The sequence below is a fragment of the Diplotaxodon limnothrissa genome, linkage group LG23 (genome assembly GCF_057381915.1).
Source record: "Diplotaxodon limnothrissa isolate DT_005_m linkage group LG23, D_limnothrissa_male_GT1.1, whole genome shotgun sequence".
Classification (NCBI taxonomy): domain Eukaryota; kingdom Metazoa; phylum Chordata; class Actinopteri; order Cichliformes; family Cichlidae; genus Diplotaxodon; species Diplotaxodon limnothrissa.
Genome location: NC_140617.1, coordinates 48,355,569 through 48,371,118, shown reverse-complemented (window position 1 = coordinate 48,371,118; position 15,550 = coordinate 48,355,569). Strand labels below are relative to the sequence as shown.

The following is a 15,550-nucleotide window of genomic DNA, read 5'->3' as shown; positions in this document are numbered from 1 at the left end:
TAGAGTCTGCTCAAACTTCACAGAGACTGACCTTCTGCAGACTGAACGTTTACTCTGGAAACACTGCCGGCTTGAACTGACCCACCCAATCTGTTCTTTGTTATAATTTATCCTTATTTTTTCATATTCATATGTACTGAAAGTGTTAAACACCAAACGGCAGCAACAAGATTCCTTCACTTTCTGCCAAAACCTCGATTTTGATTTCACTGAAAACAATGAAATTACGATGGAATATCCAGGCCAGCTGATCGCTCTCCACAAAGAGCTAACAAAGCAACTGAACTGTTTTCAGACAAAGGTTTCAAGGTTGCATTAAAGCAGATATAACCCATCCCCTGCTCTCTGACAGATGATTATTGGCATGCAGCCTATTCATACCTGACTGAGCAGTAACATTCAGACTGGAGGCAGAAACCAGAACGCTGCTGCTAGTCTGGCTGCAGTCTGTGTATTTGTAGGCAGTCCGAGTCAGGCCGTGATTGTTTGGAGACACTTTTGCCTCTGACCAGGCGACTTGTGCAGTCATCTTGTGATGGTTGCATGCTCAGACTCTTGGTAATGAAATTGTTGCCATAACTACTTGAATCACCGAATCCAAAAAGATTCAGTGCAGCCACTGATGTTTCCTGGCTGAAAGCAGGTTGCTGTGCTGTTTTTACTACAGTGTGACTGAACCATGAAAGAACACAGTAGTTATTTTGAACAGGTGATCATCGTGTTTGCTGTCATTGTTTCTCCAGATGGGAAAAGAGCCAAAAGATGAGCGAAACAGAAAAGGAGAGAGAAAAAGGTAATGCACACACACAGTATCGAGGGCTTAACTTGTAGGACCTGACTGAATGATGTCTGATTCCTTCACTCAAACATTTCGCTCCACACAGAGCTGAACGTGTACCTGACAAGTCTGTGTGAAAGACAGAGAAGAGACTCAAAAAGACTCTTTTCTTCTCTGACACATTTCCTCCGACTCGCTCTGCCTGCACTCGTTCTAGCATGCTGGGAGTCGTGGCCGTGGCTTCCTCTTCTGTCAGCACCTCTGTGCTTGTGTTTCTTTGGGATGTTGCATGTTTTCACTTGGCAGCAGGTTTGTGTGTTAGATGAATACGACCCAGTTGTTGCTGTCAGTTATTAAAGATAAGATAAGATAAGATAACCTTTATTAGTCCCATCATTAATAACAATAATAACTGCTAATACAGGAGTGTTATTCATGAAAAATGCCAGTTGAGAGTGAGCTGCTGCATAGGGACACATTCATATTTCCACTGGTCACGTGTTTTAAAATGGACTGATTCTTATTCTGCACTCAGAGCTTTATACAACACGCCACATTCAGCCACACAAGCACCGTCTTCTACGCTTTAAGTGCTTCTAGCTAACATTCACACACTGTGGATGGACGCATCACAGAGGGGGGTCGTGCTCATGCAGACTGAGGGAGCCAGGGATCGAACCACCAACCTTCTAATCGACCTCCTGACCTACAGCTACGCCGCTACACCTACTGAATTGCCAGAAATTTGGATATCATGTATCCCATTGTTTGTGGTATTTTTACATCAACCATATGCTCAGCATCTGCTTCAGAAAAAACAGAGGCAACAAAAGTCTGTACAAATTGTGTAGTTCCAAAAACACCTGAAGAAGAATGTCACACTGACAAAAGGTCAGGAAGAGGATTTCCTGTAAAAAGACTGGACAACAAATAAAAATAGGGAGGGATTACTCACGTTCAGTAATGAAAAAATAATGCATCCCAACAGTTATTCTACAAATAAGTTCTCTTTCATGAGCCACAGCGAACCATGTGATTAAAAGGAATGATGTTGTGGGGTTAGCAACGCTTCCACATCCAACCCTCTGTCGCTGTTCATAGTTCAGCCAGGAAGACAAAAATCCATTTACTGTAAACAAAGGCAGGAAATCCCAGCATCTTCACCAGGAAGAGTGTGACTCTGCTCTGCAGTCTGACGATTCCAAATTTGTCACAACTCCTCTGTGATTAAGAGGAATCCAGCACTCTGCAAACATGTCCCAGCGTTTTACTCTGAAATGAACACATTTAGTTTAATGTGATGCAAAACAGTAACCATCAGTGAATGTGACTCTATGGCTGCTGCAGACTGTAAAACACTAGCCTCAGTTTCAGGTGCAGCACTGTGGATGTTCAACATGTGAGGCTCGGCTTTGTCCTGTTGTCGTTCCGTTTGTTTTAATGAAATGTGACTCCAGGCTTTCTTTCTTGCGTACATGCATACATCTGCTTTCATCCACACGCACACACGCAGCTCCCATAAGGGTCAGACAGGCTGACTGCATCAAACTGAAGAGTTCAATGGACCAAGTGACGTGTGCGAGTGTTTGTGTGTTTGTGTGTCCTCTTTCTACCTTTTCTCCTCTCTTGTGTCGTAAGACTGAATCTTATTTTCTCTGGTTTACTTAATTCTTTCCCTCGGCTAAATTCATTTAATTCACAGTGTGTGTTTGGTTTTGTTGTGTGTGTGCGACTGTGTGTGTGTTGTTTTTGATTTGTCTTACAGCTACAAACGCTCTTAGAGGTTTTTGAAGTCTGCTCGCTTTCTCTCCCCCTCCTTTCACTCACTCTTTGCACCCCTCTCTCTCTTTCTGTCTCACTCTCTCTCACACACACACACACACACACACACACACACACACTAAGCCTAACATAACTGGATTAGGACTCAGCTACTAAAGAGAGAGGGAGTGAAAGCAAGTATTGAGGTCAACCTAATAAACATTCATCTCATATCTCGGCTTAGACAGACACACACCAACCAACTGTTTCACCCAGTAACAACTCTGAACAGTTTTCATGGGGATGTTCAATATAATGATGATCCTTTGTGGCGTTATCTAATCACTCAGCTACTGCACTGTAGCCACAGAGTGGCTGATCCCTGTTTGCTTCATAATTTCCATTAGAACAGAAAATGCCAGCTATCACTACAAACACGACTCAGTAAATATACCAATTATCCATGTAATAAAATAATTATTGTGTCACAGCACTGAAGCTGTTGTTTGTGATGCTGCTCAGGTGTTTCTAATATTCTGACCCTCGTGGATGTAATTTACTGCCCGTACATGTTTTTTGTACGGACACGATGATACGATGTTTGGTTGTTTATGCAGATGCTTTCTGTAGCGTGACAATGAAGCTGTGATTTTGTGTTTGCGTTCTCTCTCTGTCTCGTAGAAATGTTAATGGATTGTGTGAAGAACAAGGACTTGAAGAAGGTAAGTACTGATAAGTGCTTGCAGATTTATTTATTAGTCCGTAGCTAACTTAAGGAAGTTGCATGGAAACACGTTCCTCTGAGACACCTCTCTCACACCTTTCGCATCCTTTCCATGTGTTAACAGCTAACAGTAGGATTAACATCTCACTGTGATGCATTTAGACTTTAATTACAAATTTAGTTTGTCATCGTGTTAAAAAAGCCTTTCTGTTAACGTTTATCTCGCCTGTATATCACCTGCAGCTGCAGGAGCTGCACCTGAGGGGAGCAGACCTCACGGTCCTGGACCAGTCAGGGTGGAGCTTGCTACACCATGCTGTTAGTACAGGAAGCAAGGACATGGTGCGCTACATCCTTGACAATGGTAACAGAAAAGCATCGAGTGGAGATGAAGATCTAGTATTTACAGTAATGAAAAACATGCTGGTGCAGTTCTGTCAGGCTGTGGCAGAGCTCCATCCATCCATCCGTCCGTCTTTTTCTATTTGTCAAGTCGGTGGGATCAGCTCACAGCGCTATGACTGTGAAAATACTGCCACCACTGTTGCTAATAATGAGATGATACTGCAAACTGAAGGTTAAAAAACCAGTTTGCATAGTTGGATGAACCCCGTGTCTCTACAGTCACTCCTCCTTCTCTGTTTTCCAGCACCAAGTGAGCTGATTGATGTCACTGAAAAGCTACAGTGAGTATGTGAAACATTTAGATGTTACAGTAGGAACAAATAACTTGAGGCGATTTGTTTTGGGCTGCATGTTAACACTAGTCTTAGAATAATAACAAGGTTTGTGTGTTCTCTATCTGCAATAAACTGACTGTATTCAAGCTTTGATGATGATGCCAATTAGCTCTGGTCTCTTTCTGTTGCCTGGCATTCCAACAAGTGTAGAAAACATTAAAGAGAATAAACATAAAAGCCAAACAGAATCAGCTGGGTGCCTCTTCATCAGCTGTGTTTCACTCCCAGCATACATGAAATACAGCTCGCTCTCTTCTTTTCTCTCTGGTGCTGCATCGTGGACCACCAGTGGGGAAACGGTTCTTCATCAGGCTGCGTCGCTGTGTCACAGGACTATCTGTCATTATCTGGTGGAAGCAGGAGCCTCACTCATGAAAACAGACCTGCTGGTAGGTTCAGTAGCATTTACAGTTCTCCACGACTCTGTTAAACAAAAAGGAAACGCCCTCCTTCTTTGTCAGTGTCAAATTGCTTTTTATACTTGCAGACGGACTCCTGATTCATGTGGCTCACAATGACAGAACTACATACAAACAGTATTTCTGCCCTCGTTACTGGATATACTGAGTATCACCGATGCTGGCTGCAAAATGGAGATGTCCAAAAGTTACTTGACGATGTTTCAGTCACAGAGATAAAATTAGTGGGTTGTAGATTTTCCCATAAAGACGTATACTGGCACAGTCTGCTCTTCTGGGTAAATAAGTGACTCACCCCTCTCTTAAGCTTTAGGCATGACTAAAGCTTAAGAGAGGTCGGGTGATGCAAGAAGACGGTGCTGAAGCACACAGGTGAATGTACAACGAAGTGGTTTAAAAGGAAGAAAACTGCATGTTGTGACCAATCTGTGCAGAAATCCTTTCAAAGCTTCACACACATTTTGTTCCATTTTGTCTTTCTCAGCCCCGGAGTACGTCGAGTCTTCTTTACTTTAATCGTTTCAGCGAAGGAGCACAATCCACACAGCTAGAATTTGCCTTTTCAGAGAATAAAGCACCAACACAAATGTGTAGTGAACAACACGTATGTGGAGAACATGTGTCGGAAACACTCGCTCAGGAAGCATTTCAGAGGGGAGCTGATGAACGACTGCACGTTTTGGTGAATGCAGTGCAAAAATGGCACTATTGCAGTGGCTTTAGCACATGTTTGTGTTCTGGTCTCAAATGTTTCTCTTTTAGTTTTTCTATGGAGGTTTTAACTGCATAGGAAAAGCTCTTAACTCACTGGACTCAGCAATGACCTAGATACTGAGGGGAGGAGAGGGGGGAGGAAACGAGAAGTTTTAACATTCACCATAAAGTACTTTGTTTCATCTTAAAACGTCTCTGCACTTGGACTCTCTCCCGCTTGGCTCTGGCTCTTCCTGGAGCGTAAACCCTACCCATGGCTCGACCACTGTTATGGTTGTGGTTAGGACTGGGCGGTGCATCGAGTTTTTAAATATATCGATATCTTTTTATATGAGATGTGACAATATTGTTTATGTCGATGTAGTCTGTTACGTTATAATTATACTTGTGGAGCTGCAAGTTTGCCTCTTTCGTCCACTTTTGTCTCCACGCTGCGTTACTCTGCCTCTCCCCCCCCCCATCGCTTCACCTGCAGGCAGCGACAGGACGGACACGGCGGCTATCACAGAGGAGCTGCTCGGCAAACAGAAAACATTTGAAGATTATTATTTTAGTGCTGCAGTGCTACTCTAAAATGACGTTAACGCCGTAACTGCATTAACCCGACAAATCTCCGTTAACGAGTTACCGCAGGTCGCCCGTGCGTGGGGCTGCACGGCCGTACAGGTAGCACTACCAGTATTTTCACCATTTACAACAGCAACAAAAGTGCAAAATGAAGAGTGTGTGAAACAAGCTGCATCCCAGACCGTCTCCCAGCATCCTGCCCCGAAACAAACCACCTTACAAAACTCGTATACCGTATTTTTCGGACTATAACCTCACACTAAAATCCTTTCATTTTCTCAAAAATCATCAGTGCGCCTTATGCATGAGTTCTGGTTGTGCTTACTGACCGCAAACCGATTTTATGTACACGGCGCTCAGCAATCTGTCAAAAATGTTTTGGTACGACTTTGCTACGAAGCTGCAGCGCTTGATGGATTGTTGGAGCATTACAGATACCGAGGAGCCTCGCGGAGTGATACGTACTGTGCTTCAGCGTAATGTTACTGTACTGTGTGCGTATAAGGGCCACAAATGGCAGCTGTAAGAGACACGGTTACAAAGAGGGTTTCAAACTCCAGGCTGTCAGTCACGCAGTAGAACAGCAGCTCATTACACTCGGCGTCTGTTAGTTTACATTTTGACTGCACGATTGTGATGTTTTTGTTGTGCACAAAAACAACATAGTTTTATTTTATTTATGGAGCATTATTATTTAACAAATGCTGATCATTTATATAAGTTTTGCACGTACATCTGCGCTGCATGTTAATAAAACTGCCTATGTGAGATCTGGGACACAGCTTTGACTAAACTCTCGTTTTGTTCGTACTTTATGGTTTTAAATAAATATTGAGATATATATCGTATATCCAGCTAAAGATCGAGATATGAATTTGGGCCATATCGCCCAGCCCTAGTTGCGGTCATATTTTTTTCCATATATTGTAATTAAGTAAATAGATTTATGTCCCAACAACATGAATACGACACAAATGAAGCACCCACACTGTAAAGCAGCTTCTATCCTCAGTTCTTTGGTTTTCAGTGCACTGCCGAGTCTTGATTGGTGAGCTGGTTGCTCTGTGTTGGGCCGCCTCCGACACAGGGAAGCAAATGAGAAACGTTCCTAAAAAGCTTCGTTTTCTGCGTTTACATTTCTTTGTATGCAATGCAACATTTCAGAAACTGGGAGGAACCTGTACAGTGAAGGCAGCATTACTGAGCAGCATTAAACACACAGTTTTGTTTGTTTGTTTTGATCATGTAAACAGTTTAATGCAAACCAAGTTTAGTGGGCTAACACAAAGCTCTTTGTCATGCAAAAATATTCATTTTTGAGTGTAATGTCTCTCTTTCAGGGTGATACTCCTAAGAACAGGGCGGAGAAGGCTGAAGATGCTGAACTGGCAGCGTACCTGGAGAACAGACAGCATTACCAGATGATACAGAGAGAGGATCAGGAGACGGCTGTCTAAGATATTGGAACTCTCCTTGAACTGGACATGGATGAAGGTTTTTTCTCCTTCCTCATATTGACCAGACACAACGTGTTTAATGCCTTTGTGCGAGCTGAACTGGACACAGGTCCCAGTTTACTGCTGACAGCCCTCAAAAACAGGTGGAGAGTGAAGCTGTGCCAAACGTGGTTTAAATAGCAGGGCTGGCGTTAACTGCGGTGAAGCGACGCACATTTTCAGAAGTTTATTAAGTCGTTTTGATATTTTGATGTTAAATAGCTTAGTAAGAATAATAATATTGATTTAGAAATTTTGTGAAATTCTCTGACTTGGAACATCAGTTTGGGGGATTGCGGGGTGGGTGGGGCTTTGAAGAGTCATGTTCATATGGTAATGATTTACTTTATTTCTTATGATTATTAAATACACAACAAACACAAAACCTAAAACTGTCAGAAGCTACAGACACTGTATGTGTATAGATCACACAGGATGCAGACTGATGATTAAAAAGTTAAATGTCCTGCTGATGCGTTCAAGGCCAAAGTTCTTTGTAGTAAAATACACATGTGACTAATAAACATCCGAATCACTAGCTGGATAAAAACCACACACACTTTGTAGACGCATATTGTGACCTGATGTTAACAGGATACAAAGCATGAAGAAATTAAACATTTTCCAGTGTCGAATTCTTTCATTTTTTTAAAATTCATTTGGATTTGAATATTGAAAGACACAGAAAACTTTTACATCTACCAAATTCACAGATGTGTGTTAGGACGGCACGTTCAACATGTCCAACATCCTCCGCTTTAACATTTATTGAATGTCCAACAAGGACACTGAGAGCAGAGCAGCCTCGGCCTCGCAGGGCTGGATACTGGTGAAAAGAAGAGTTGGTCAAAACCACAAGTGTTCATCCTCTTGGGACCATGAATACCTCCAGTTCATTTTATCAAGGTTATTGGCGTCATCAGTATAAATGCTGTTAGATTAATACTTGAACTAAGCCTTAAAATATTTTCCAGTTCTGTGCTTTTGTTTCATAAATGATGGTGATATGTTCATTTATAGCCACAAAACTCAAACTGGTGGCACTACCCTCGTGATTCCTCTTGAATAATTTCAGCACAAATAACCACACGTATTGAATGGACGTAACAGTGGATTGGCAGACGCATGCTGCTGCTGTAGTAGGTGGCACAGGAAGTGCTGTGCGTGTCGCAGACGTCAGTACCCCAACAGAACCTGCAGGAAACCACCAATGAGTCGAGGCTTTACTGGAGACGCAGTCCTTTCCAGGTTTAACGCGCAGAACTGATGTGTGTTGTTTGCACATTGTCACCACTGCTGTGATCGTGGTTTGGTAGAACACACAACACTGACTGTTATTATAAGACATGGATCATAAGGCCCTAAATATTCAACACATCTAGAATTAAAGCCTTCACGTCTTTGATCATTCCTGTTAATAAAGTTGATTCACCACAAGCATGTCTGCCAAAACCATTGACTGAAAAAACTGTGATTAGAGTGGTTTTTCATTCAGTGACTGTGGGGGAGGTGTTATATTAAAGTATAATAATGTCAAATTAGATCAAATCGATTTAAGTTAAACAAATCTAATTAGATATAACAGATGGAGCAATTAAGAAATATATTTTGGAATATTTACATCTGTAACATTGATTTCATCAGCGGTTTGCGACTGCAAATGAAGACGTAGCTCATCGAGAGCTTCCTTAGTTTCATCTTTATTATTGTTTCTGTGTATTTTAAAGTGCAGTAACTATTAGGCCGTCCCCTAACAAAGAAAAGAAGGTGTTGTTTTTAAATGTTTTAAATGAATGAGTAATTACATGTTGGCACAGTGATGCAGTAGTCAGCACGGGAGCAGCATAGAGATCAAGAAAATTCGTGTTTTTTGTTATGTATGAAGACAAAAGATCAAAATTTAAAATGACTCTAAACGTGGTGAGGACATCTACAAGCAACAAATAAACATGTCACCACTCATTACATGGCTCTTTGATTGATTTTAGTTTTATGTCCAGACTTTCCAGCAATACTAAAATATTTGAACAGGAAACAGGAAGAATTACAAAATAAAGTTTTTCACACTGCTTTGACATGAAGTAAATATGTGCAGAAACCTGTCTATTTTAATGTTAGTTTACTTTTGGGGGATTTCAGTGACTTTGTCAAAGTGTATGATAGAATTTACTGTACAAAGTTTAGACCCGAGCGCAGCACCTACTGAATCCTTTCAAACCAAAAGTCTGTGCCCAAGTTTACGGACTTTTTTGTTTTGCCTGTAACTTCCAGCATTTGAGCTTTTTTGATGTCTTAAGGTTTCTTTGCATTGGAATTCTTGTGATGTAAAGTTAGGATTTGTTTTTCAATCATCTGTTGCCAATGTTGTTTTTTTTCAAGGCAATTCTTTGTTCAAACATTTGTATGAAATAGTTTAAATCGCAATTATCAACAATTATGTGTTTTTATCTTTCATTATCTCCGCATGTACTAATTGGTTTTAACTCCAGTTTGTTTTTGAGAGGAATGTAAAGATAATAAAACAAAGAGGTAGTTTGTTTTTTCATGGTGTCTTTTGCTTTTTATGCATGTAAAAGTACACCCAAAAAGCCATTAAAGTTTTTCAATTTCTTCCTGCTCACGAGTGATGATATTTACACAAAAACATTTCATATTCAAACAGCACTTTTATTGTAAATGCATGTAAATATCAGATTGCGAATGCCTTGAAGCTGTGGACTGACAAAAATGTATTGTTTGTTGCCAAGTTTAATGGCCTCTCCACATGCTTTCTAACTCTACCATTGCTCCTACGATCTGATTTTCAGACGCTAGGATAGAAGGATGCGCTCTGCCAGGTGAATACAAATGCAGTCCCTGCATGCCAGCCTGCTCGTGTGATACTTGACTCTCTGATGCAGAGATGTTATTTATTTTGTGAAGGAGTCAAACTCATTCAGTTTGTAAGCACACAATAATTCAAATATCTGAAAGATTCACTTGAAATTTGATTTGCATCGTTTCTGGTTTCAGCTGTTGGACTGGAGATGTCAGAGTCCAGTAAGCAACAAGTCAACTTTCTCTTTTTTACCAGTTTCCCTGGTTGCTGTTACTGAAGTCACCGTTACATACACAACATTAAATAAACAGAAAAGGGTGCAAACAAAACTAGATTGCATGTCCATTTCACACTGGACACTGTGGACCAGCGTGTCGATTACATGCTTTGCTGTGATATCGTTTAACAGGAGTTGTCAAATGTTAATCCTGGCATGCCCAGCATGGGGGTCACTGTTGTTGACCCTCCGTGTCTTTCAGAGCTCCTCTCTCAGAATGTTCTAGAGCTCCCTCTTCCTCACGCAGTATAGCTACAGCTATCACTGCAGCCGTTGTCTTCTGCTTGTGCAGCGCTTCTATGTCTGGTTGGTTTGTAAATGACCTGTATTTGTACAGCGCTTTTCTAGTCCCTAAGGACCCCAAAGCGCTTTGCACAACCAGTCATCCACCCATTCACACATCTACCCATGCCATCACCATTCACACCGGTGATGGCAGCTACATTGTAGCCACCCTGGGGCGCACTGACAGAGGTGAGGCTGCCGGACACTGGCACCACCGGGCCCTCTGACCACCACCAGTAGGCAACGGGTGAAGTGTCTTGCACAAGGACACAATGACCGAGACTGTCCAAGCCGGGGCTCGAACCAATTACAAGGCTCCCAACTCTTGAGCCACGATTGCCCCCTAGATGCGGGGCGATCGTGGCTCAAGATCGCCCCGCACCGGGGGTCTTGTCCCTAGATGCGGGGCGATCTTGAGCCACGATCGCCCCGCATCTAGGGACAAGACCCCCGGTTTGGAGCATCTTTGCACAGCCTACACCTGGGGTCTTGCCTGGTATGGTAGACCTTGTTCCAGTATTGCCATGATTAGTGCCTCTGTACTATCTTTCAGTCCAACTTTATCCAGCCACTGGTAGGTTCTCTGGATGTCACTTCTTCTATTTGCCGGTGGCACATGCTGTGCAGGGGCCTGTTCTTCTATGATGATTCCTCTCATTGCTGGTCTTCTTTTTCAGGGTTGCGCTGCCTGAAGTATTCACTAAGCATGTGGTCAGTTGTGGCCATCTTCCTTATGGAAGATGGATGTTCATGGTCTCATCCTGGATAGTGGTTCTGGCCTCCTCCCTTCCGTTTACAGTCTCAGAGTGCTGGACTTGGGGTGAAACCATTTCCTTGTTTTGATCAAGGTCAGTGGCTTCTATCAAATCCTTGGCCAGCTTTTTCTCCCAGTTGGGTATCTGATGACTGGCATAGGTGTTGATTGCCCAGATCTTGTTCTTCCCACTCAGGTAAGTCCTAAGGAGTTGGCTTACTCTCTGCAGGTATTTGGTGGTGCGGCTATCCTAGCAGCCTCTTCATGGTTCTCATTTACCTGTGGGGTTCCCAGGGACTTGGCTTTCCCCTGATGTGCTGTATATCCTGGTGGTGTGGATCAGTGAATTGACATCTCGTACACTCTGGCATACAGCTTGATGTCATCCATGTAGAGGAGGCGGTTCCATCCATCCATCCATTCGCTTCCGCTTATCCTTTTTCAGGGTCGCGGGGGGGGGGGGGGCGCTGGAGCCTATCCCAGCTGTCATAGGGCGAAAGGCGGGGTACACCCTGGACAGGTCGCCAGTCTGTCGCAGGGCCAACACACAGGGACAGACGACCATTCACACTCACATTCACTCGCACATTCAAACCTAGTGACAATTTGGATTATCCAATTAACCTATCCCCACAAGCTGCATGTCTTTGGACGGTGGGAGGAAGCCGGAGTACCCGGAGGGAACCCACGCAAACACGGAGAGAACATGCAAACTCCACACAGAAAGACCCCGGCCTGATGGTGGAATTGAACTCAGGACCTTCTTGCTGTGCGGCAACAGTGCTAACCACCGAGCTGCCCAATCCACCACCATCTTTCACCCATCTGATCTTAATGACCTTGTAGTACCATATCACCCTATTAGAGCACTTCGCTCTCGCTCTGCAGGCCTACTTGTTGTTCCTAGAGTATTTAAAAGTAGAATGGGAGGCAGAGCCTTCAGTTTTCAGGCCCCTCTTCTGTGGAACCAGCTTCCAGTTTGGATTCAGGAGACAGACACTATCTCTACTTTCAAGATTAGGCTTCAAACTTTCCTTTTTTGCTAAAGCATATAGTTAGGGCTGGACCAGGTGACCCTGAATCCTCCCTTAGTTATGCTGCAATAGACGTAGGCTGCCGGGGGATTCCCATGATGCTCTGGGAGTTTCTACTTCACTCACTATGTATTAACAGACCTCTCTGCTGAATAATACTTGTTATTAACCTCTGTCTCTCTTCCACAGCATGTCTTTATCCTGTCTTCCTTCTCTCACCCCAACCAATCGCAGCAGATGGCCCCGCCCCTCCCTGAGCCTGGTTCTGCCGGAGGTTTCTTCCTGTTAAAAGGGAGTTTTTCCTTCCCACTGTCGCCAAAGTGCTGCTCATAGGGGGTCATTTGATTGTTGGGTTTTTCTCTGTATGTATTATTGTAGGGTCTACCTTAAAATATAAAGCGCCTTGAGGTGACTGTTGTTGTGAGAAATCTGGGACTCTCCACCATTTGACCTTAGAACTGAAGAAGCTTCTCGGATGAGAGGTGAAACGTCTTCAAGCAACTTAAAGAAGTCCAGACGCTTTTCTTTGCAAGCTCCTTTGACTGTAACGGAATACAGTTACTCATATTTTGTATTTTAAATACGTAACGGCGGTACATGTATTAACGGAATACATGTGGCGGTACAACACTCCCCAACACTGGGTGGTCATGACAATTTTCATATTAATGATCATGAGACAGACCTGGCAGCCCATTGTTCGTCAGTCGTGCTAGTTTCAGTCATGCAAGTGTCCTGTTTATAAGGTTGAAGTGTCCTGTTTATAAGGCTGACCTGCAGTCAGCTGACACTGAAGTCACTTGAATGAGTGACGAAACGTTTCTCCCCAGTCGACATTTTGGGATCCGTCTTGGATGTTTGTCACTGTGATTGTTACTGGATCCTGTTCAGGGAAGTTGCAATGGTATGCTCTTAGATCCACTGAGCATTGAGTTTGTGTGTTGCGTCCTTCTCTTATGTGTTCTTCCATTGCTCCGTCTTCAGCCTTGGTGGGGCTGCACTCATATTGAATTCAAAATCCTCCTCCTCACATACAAGCTCTTAAATAATCAGGCCCCATCTTATCTACAGTTGTGCAGCAACAGCTGCCAGTTGGTCTGCACATGTTTTAAGAGCTCTTCCTGCTACACCGTCGGGACCAGCTGGCGAAGAACTGGTTTAGGGTATCAGGTAAGGTGATGTCCAGGGAGTTTGTTTGTGTGCGACTGTCTTTGTAGCCAGTGAGTGTCTTGATCCCCTGCCATGTATCACATGTAGCACATGTGATACAACTTTTCACGGCCACTACAACCTGGTACCAATTCCAGTTTGGGCAGAGTGTAAACACCCGGGGGACACAGCTGAACAATGTCTAACTGACAAGACGGGAAGCAAAACTGAACATCGCAGATACAAGACAAACACTCAGACTCAGGTGTGAACTTGACACTGGGACTGGGGACAAACAGACAGGGAGACATGAGAACAGAAAGGGAAAGACACAGGAACCAGGAATACAGACATCCTAACTAGATAATACAGGGAGAGCAGGCAGACACGAGGACGTGCCTGGGGAGACGCAGGAGATGGGACAGAGACAGACTGGAGACCAAAGGGAACAAACAAACAAACAAGAGCCAGGGACTAAAAATAAACTCATTATTTCACTAGTGTTTCTAAGTTACACAAGCTTGAATCCAAGAAAGTGAATCAGAAGTCCAGAACAAACTCAAAAACTCTCAATGACCCAGGACCATGACATTTAAGACCTTTCTGTTCACACAGGCTGACGCTTGATAGGTGTTCCTGTTTGGTGTCTTCCCATTTTCAGTCTTTTGGCACTTTTCAAATTACACAGGTTGGTATGTCTTTATTTTCTGTCTTAAGCACAATCAGTTTACATGTAATAAAATGTGTTGTATAAATAAACAAAATTGTCATTAGGAGCCACAACGCAGTGTTGTGTTGAAAAGACAAGAAGGCCTCAAATAAACGAGTCACTGAAGACATTTGTACAGATAAAAATGGAAACATGAGGTATGTGCAAAGATACCAGTGAACTAGGGATCGAACCACAAAGCTGCTCGACCGCCTGAGCTACAACTACACTGAGGCAAACATTTTAAAATGCATGTATGTACTAAACAGGTGCAGCTGTGTCTATTAGGGTGAAAGTTAATCATTTTCCATTTCCTTACTTTTCACTCAATGGAGTATGTTCTGATGACTTTTAGAAAATCTGAAAGGTACAGTTGACTGACTCTCAAATGACACAGTAAAGGAATTTTAAATCGCTCCTGGCTACATCTTAGTTTAATCTCTGTCATGGAGGAGGACCGCACATCCATGAATAAAACACTACAGCCACCGAAAAAGAAAAGCAAAGCCTTTTTGCATTTCCTTTCTCTGACACACTCACGGCATTTGAAAACACTTTTCATCACGACCCCAAAGAAATCTGCCAAGAAAAAAGCAGGAATCTGCTTTTGTTTCAAGCAAAAAGTCAGAATGTGGTTTCAAGACTCTTTTTCTTACTATGTTTTTATGTCTTATGGCAGATGGAGCTCTGGGCGCTGACACAGATAATGAGAGCAGAGAGAACAAAGTCACCCAAGTGCTCATTGAGCAGGATTTTTTCATTCTGCTTCCTTTTCTTTCTGTCAGGTGATATTATCACTCCTTCAAACCTGCTCCTGATGATGTCTGTGTTAATGGATGGTGCAAATGAACTGATATCGAATTATTCGGTGGGTGTGATTTTCACTAACAATTCTTGCCACATAAGCAACAATTCAAATGTTGCTAGATGATATACAACTATGCTGACATATGTTTAGATACTGAAACGTAACTCAAATGCACGGGTTTTCTGCAAACCTAAAAATAAATCTAAAAACTGGATTGGGTAAATATGTAAGCCAACCAGAAGAAGCTACAGCCTAGTACACGGGCGAGGATTGTACCAAATTCATGCTTTAAACATGGTTAAATAATTCTGTTGATTTATTTATGATCTGAAAAGTAAATATATGCAAGAAAACATGAAACATTATATTTATGGGTTGATATAAATGCAACTGGTCACTACATTCTGCTTTTTGTGCACTTAGACTCACCCACTTGCATGCCCTGCGGTGTATGTGATTGCAGTGTGTTTCTCGCTCAGTGGGCTAAAGACAAGATTGTGCGTTATGGTCAAACCGG

At 42.8% G+C, this 15,550-nt stretch overlaps 1 protein-coding gene across 6 annotated transcripts in view; it reads left to right on the top strand.

Moving 5' to 3' along the window:
• Positions 1-7,379, top strand: part of LOC146608982 (diacylglycerol kinase zeta-like) — a 74,696-nt gene extending 67,317 nt beyond the window's left edge. For 3 of the 6 annotated variants that reach the window (XM_085347744.1, XM_085347739.1, XM_085347743.1), the window contains 6 exons: positions 744-793; positions 3,221-3,261; positions 3,507-3,627; positions 3,913-3,949; positions 4,293-4,392; positions 7,044-7,379. In XM_085347744.1, coding sequence (XP_085203870.1) covers positions 744-793; positions 3,221-3,261; positions 3,507-3,627; positions 3,913-3,949; positions 4,293-4,392; positions 7,044-7,160 — 466 coding nt within the window. In that variant the 3' untranslated portion in view covers positions 7,161-7,379. Of the gene's footprint in view, positions 1-743; positions 794-3,220; positions 3,262-3,506; positions 3,628-3,912; positions 3,950-4,292; positions 5,448-7,043 lie in introns of those variants that run through there. The other 3 variants (XM_085347741.1, XM_085347740.1, XM_085347738.1) reach the window with 1 other exon arrangement.
• Positions 7,380-15,550: the final 8,171 nt, after the last annotated feature.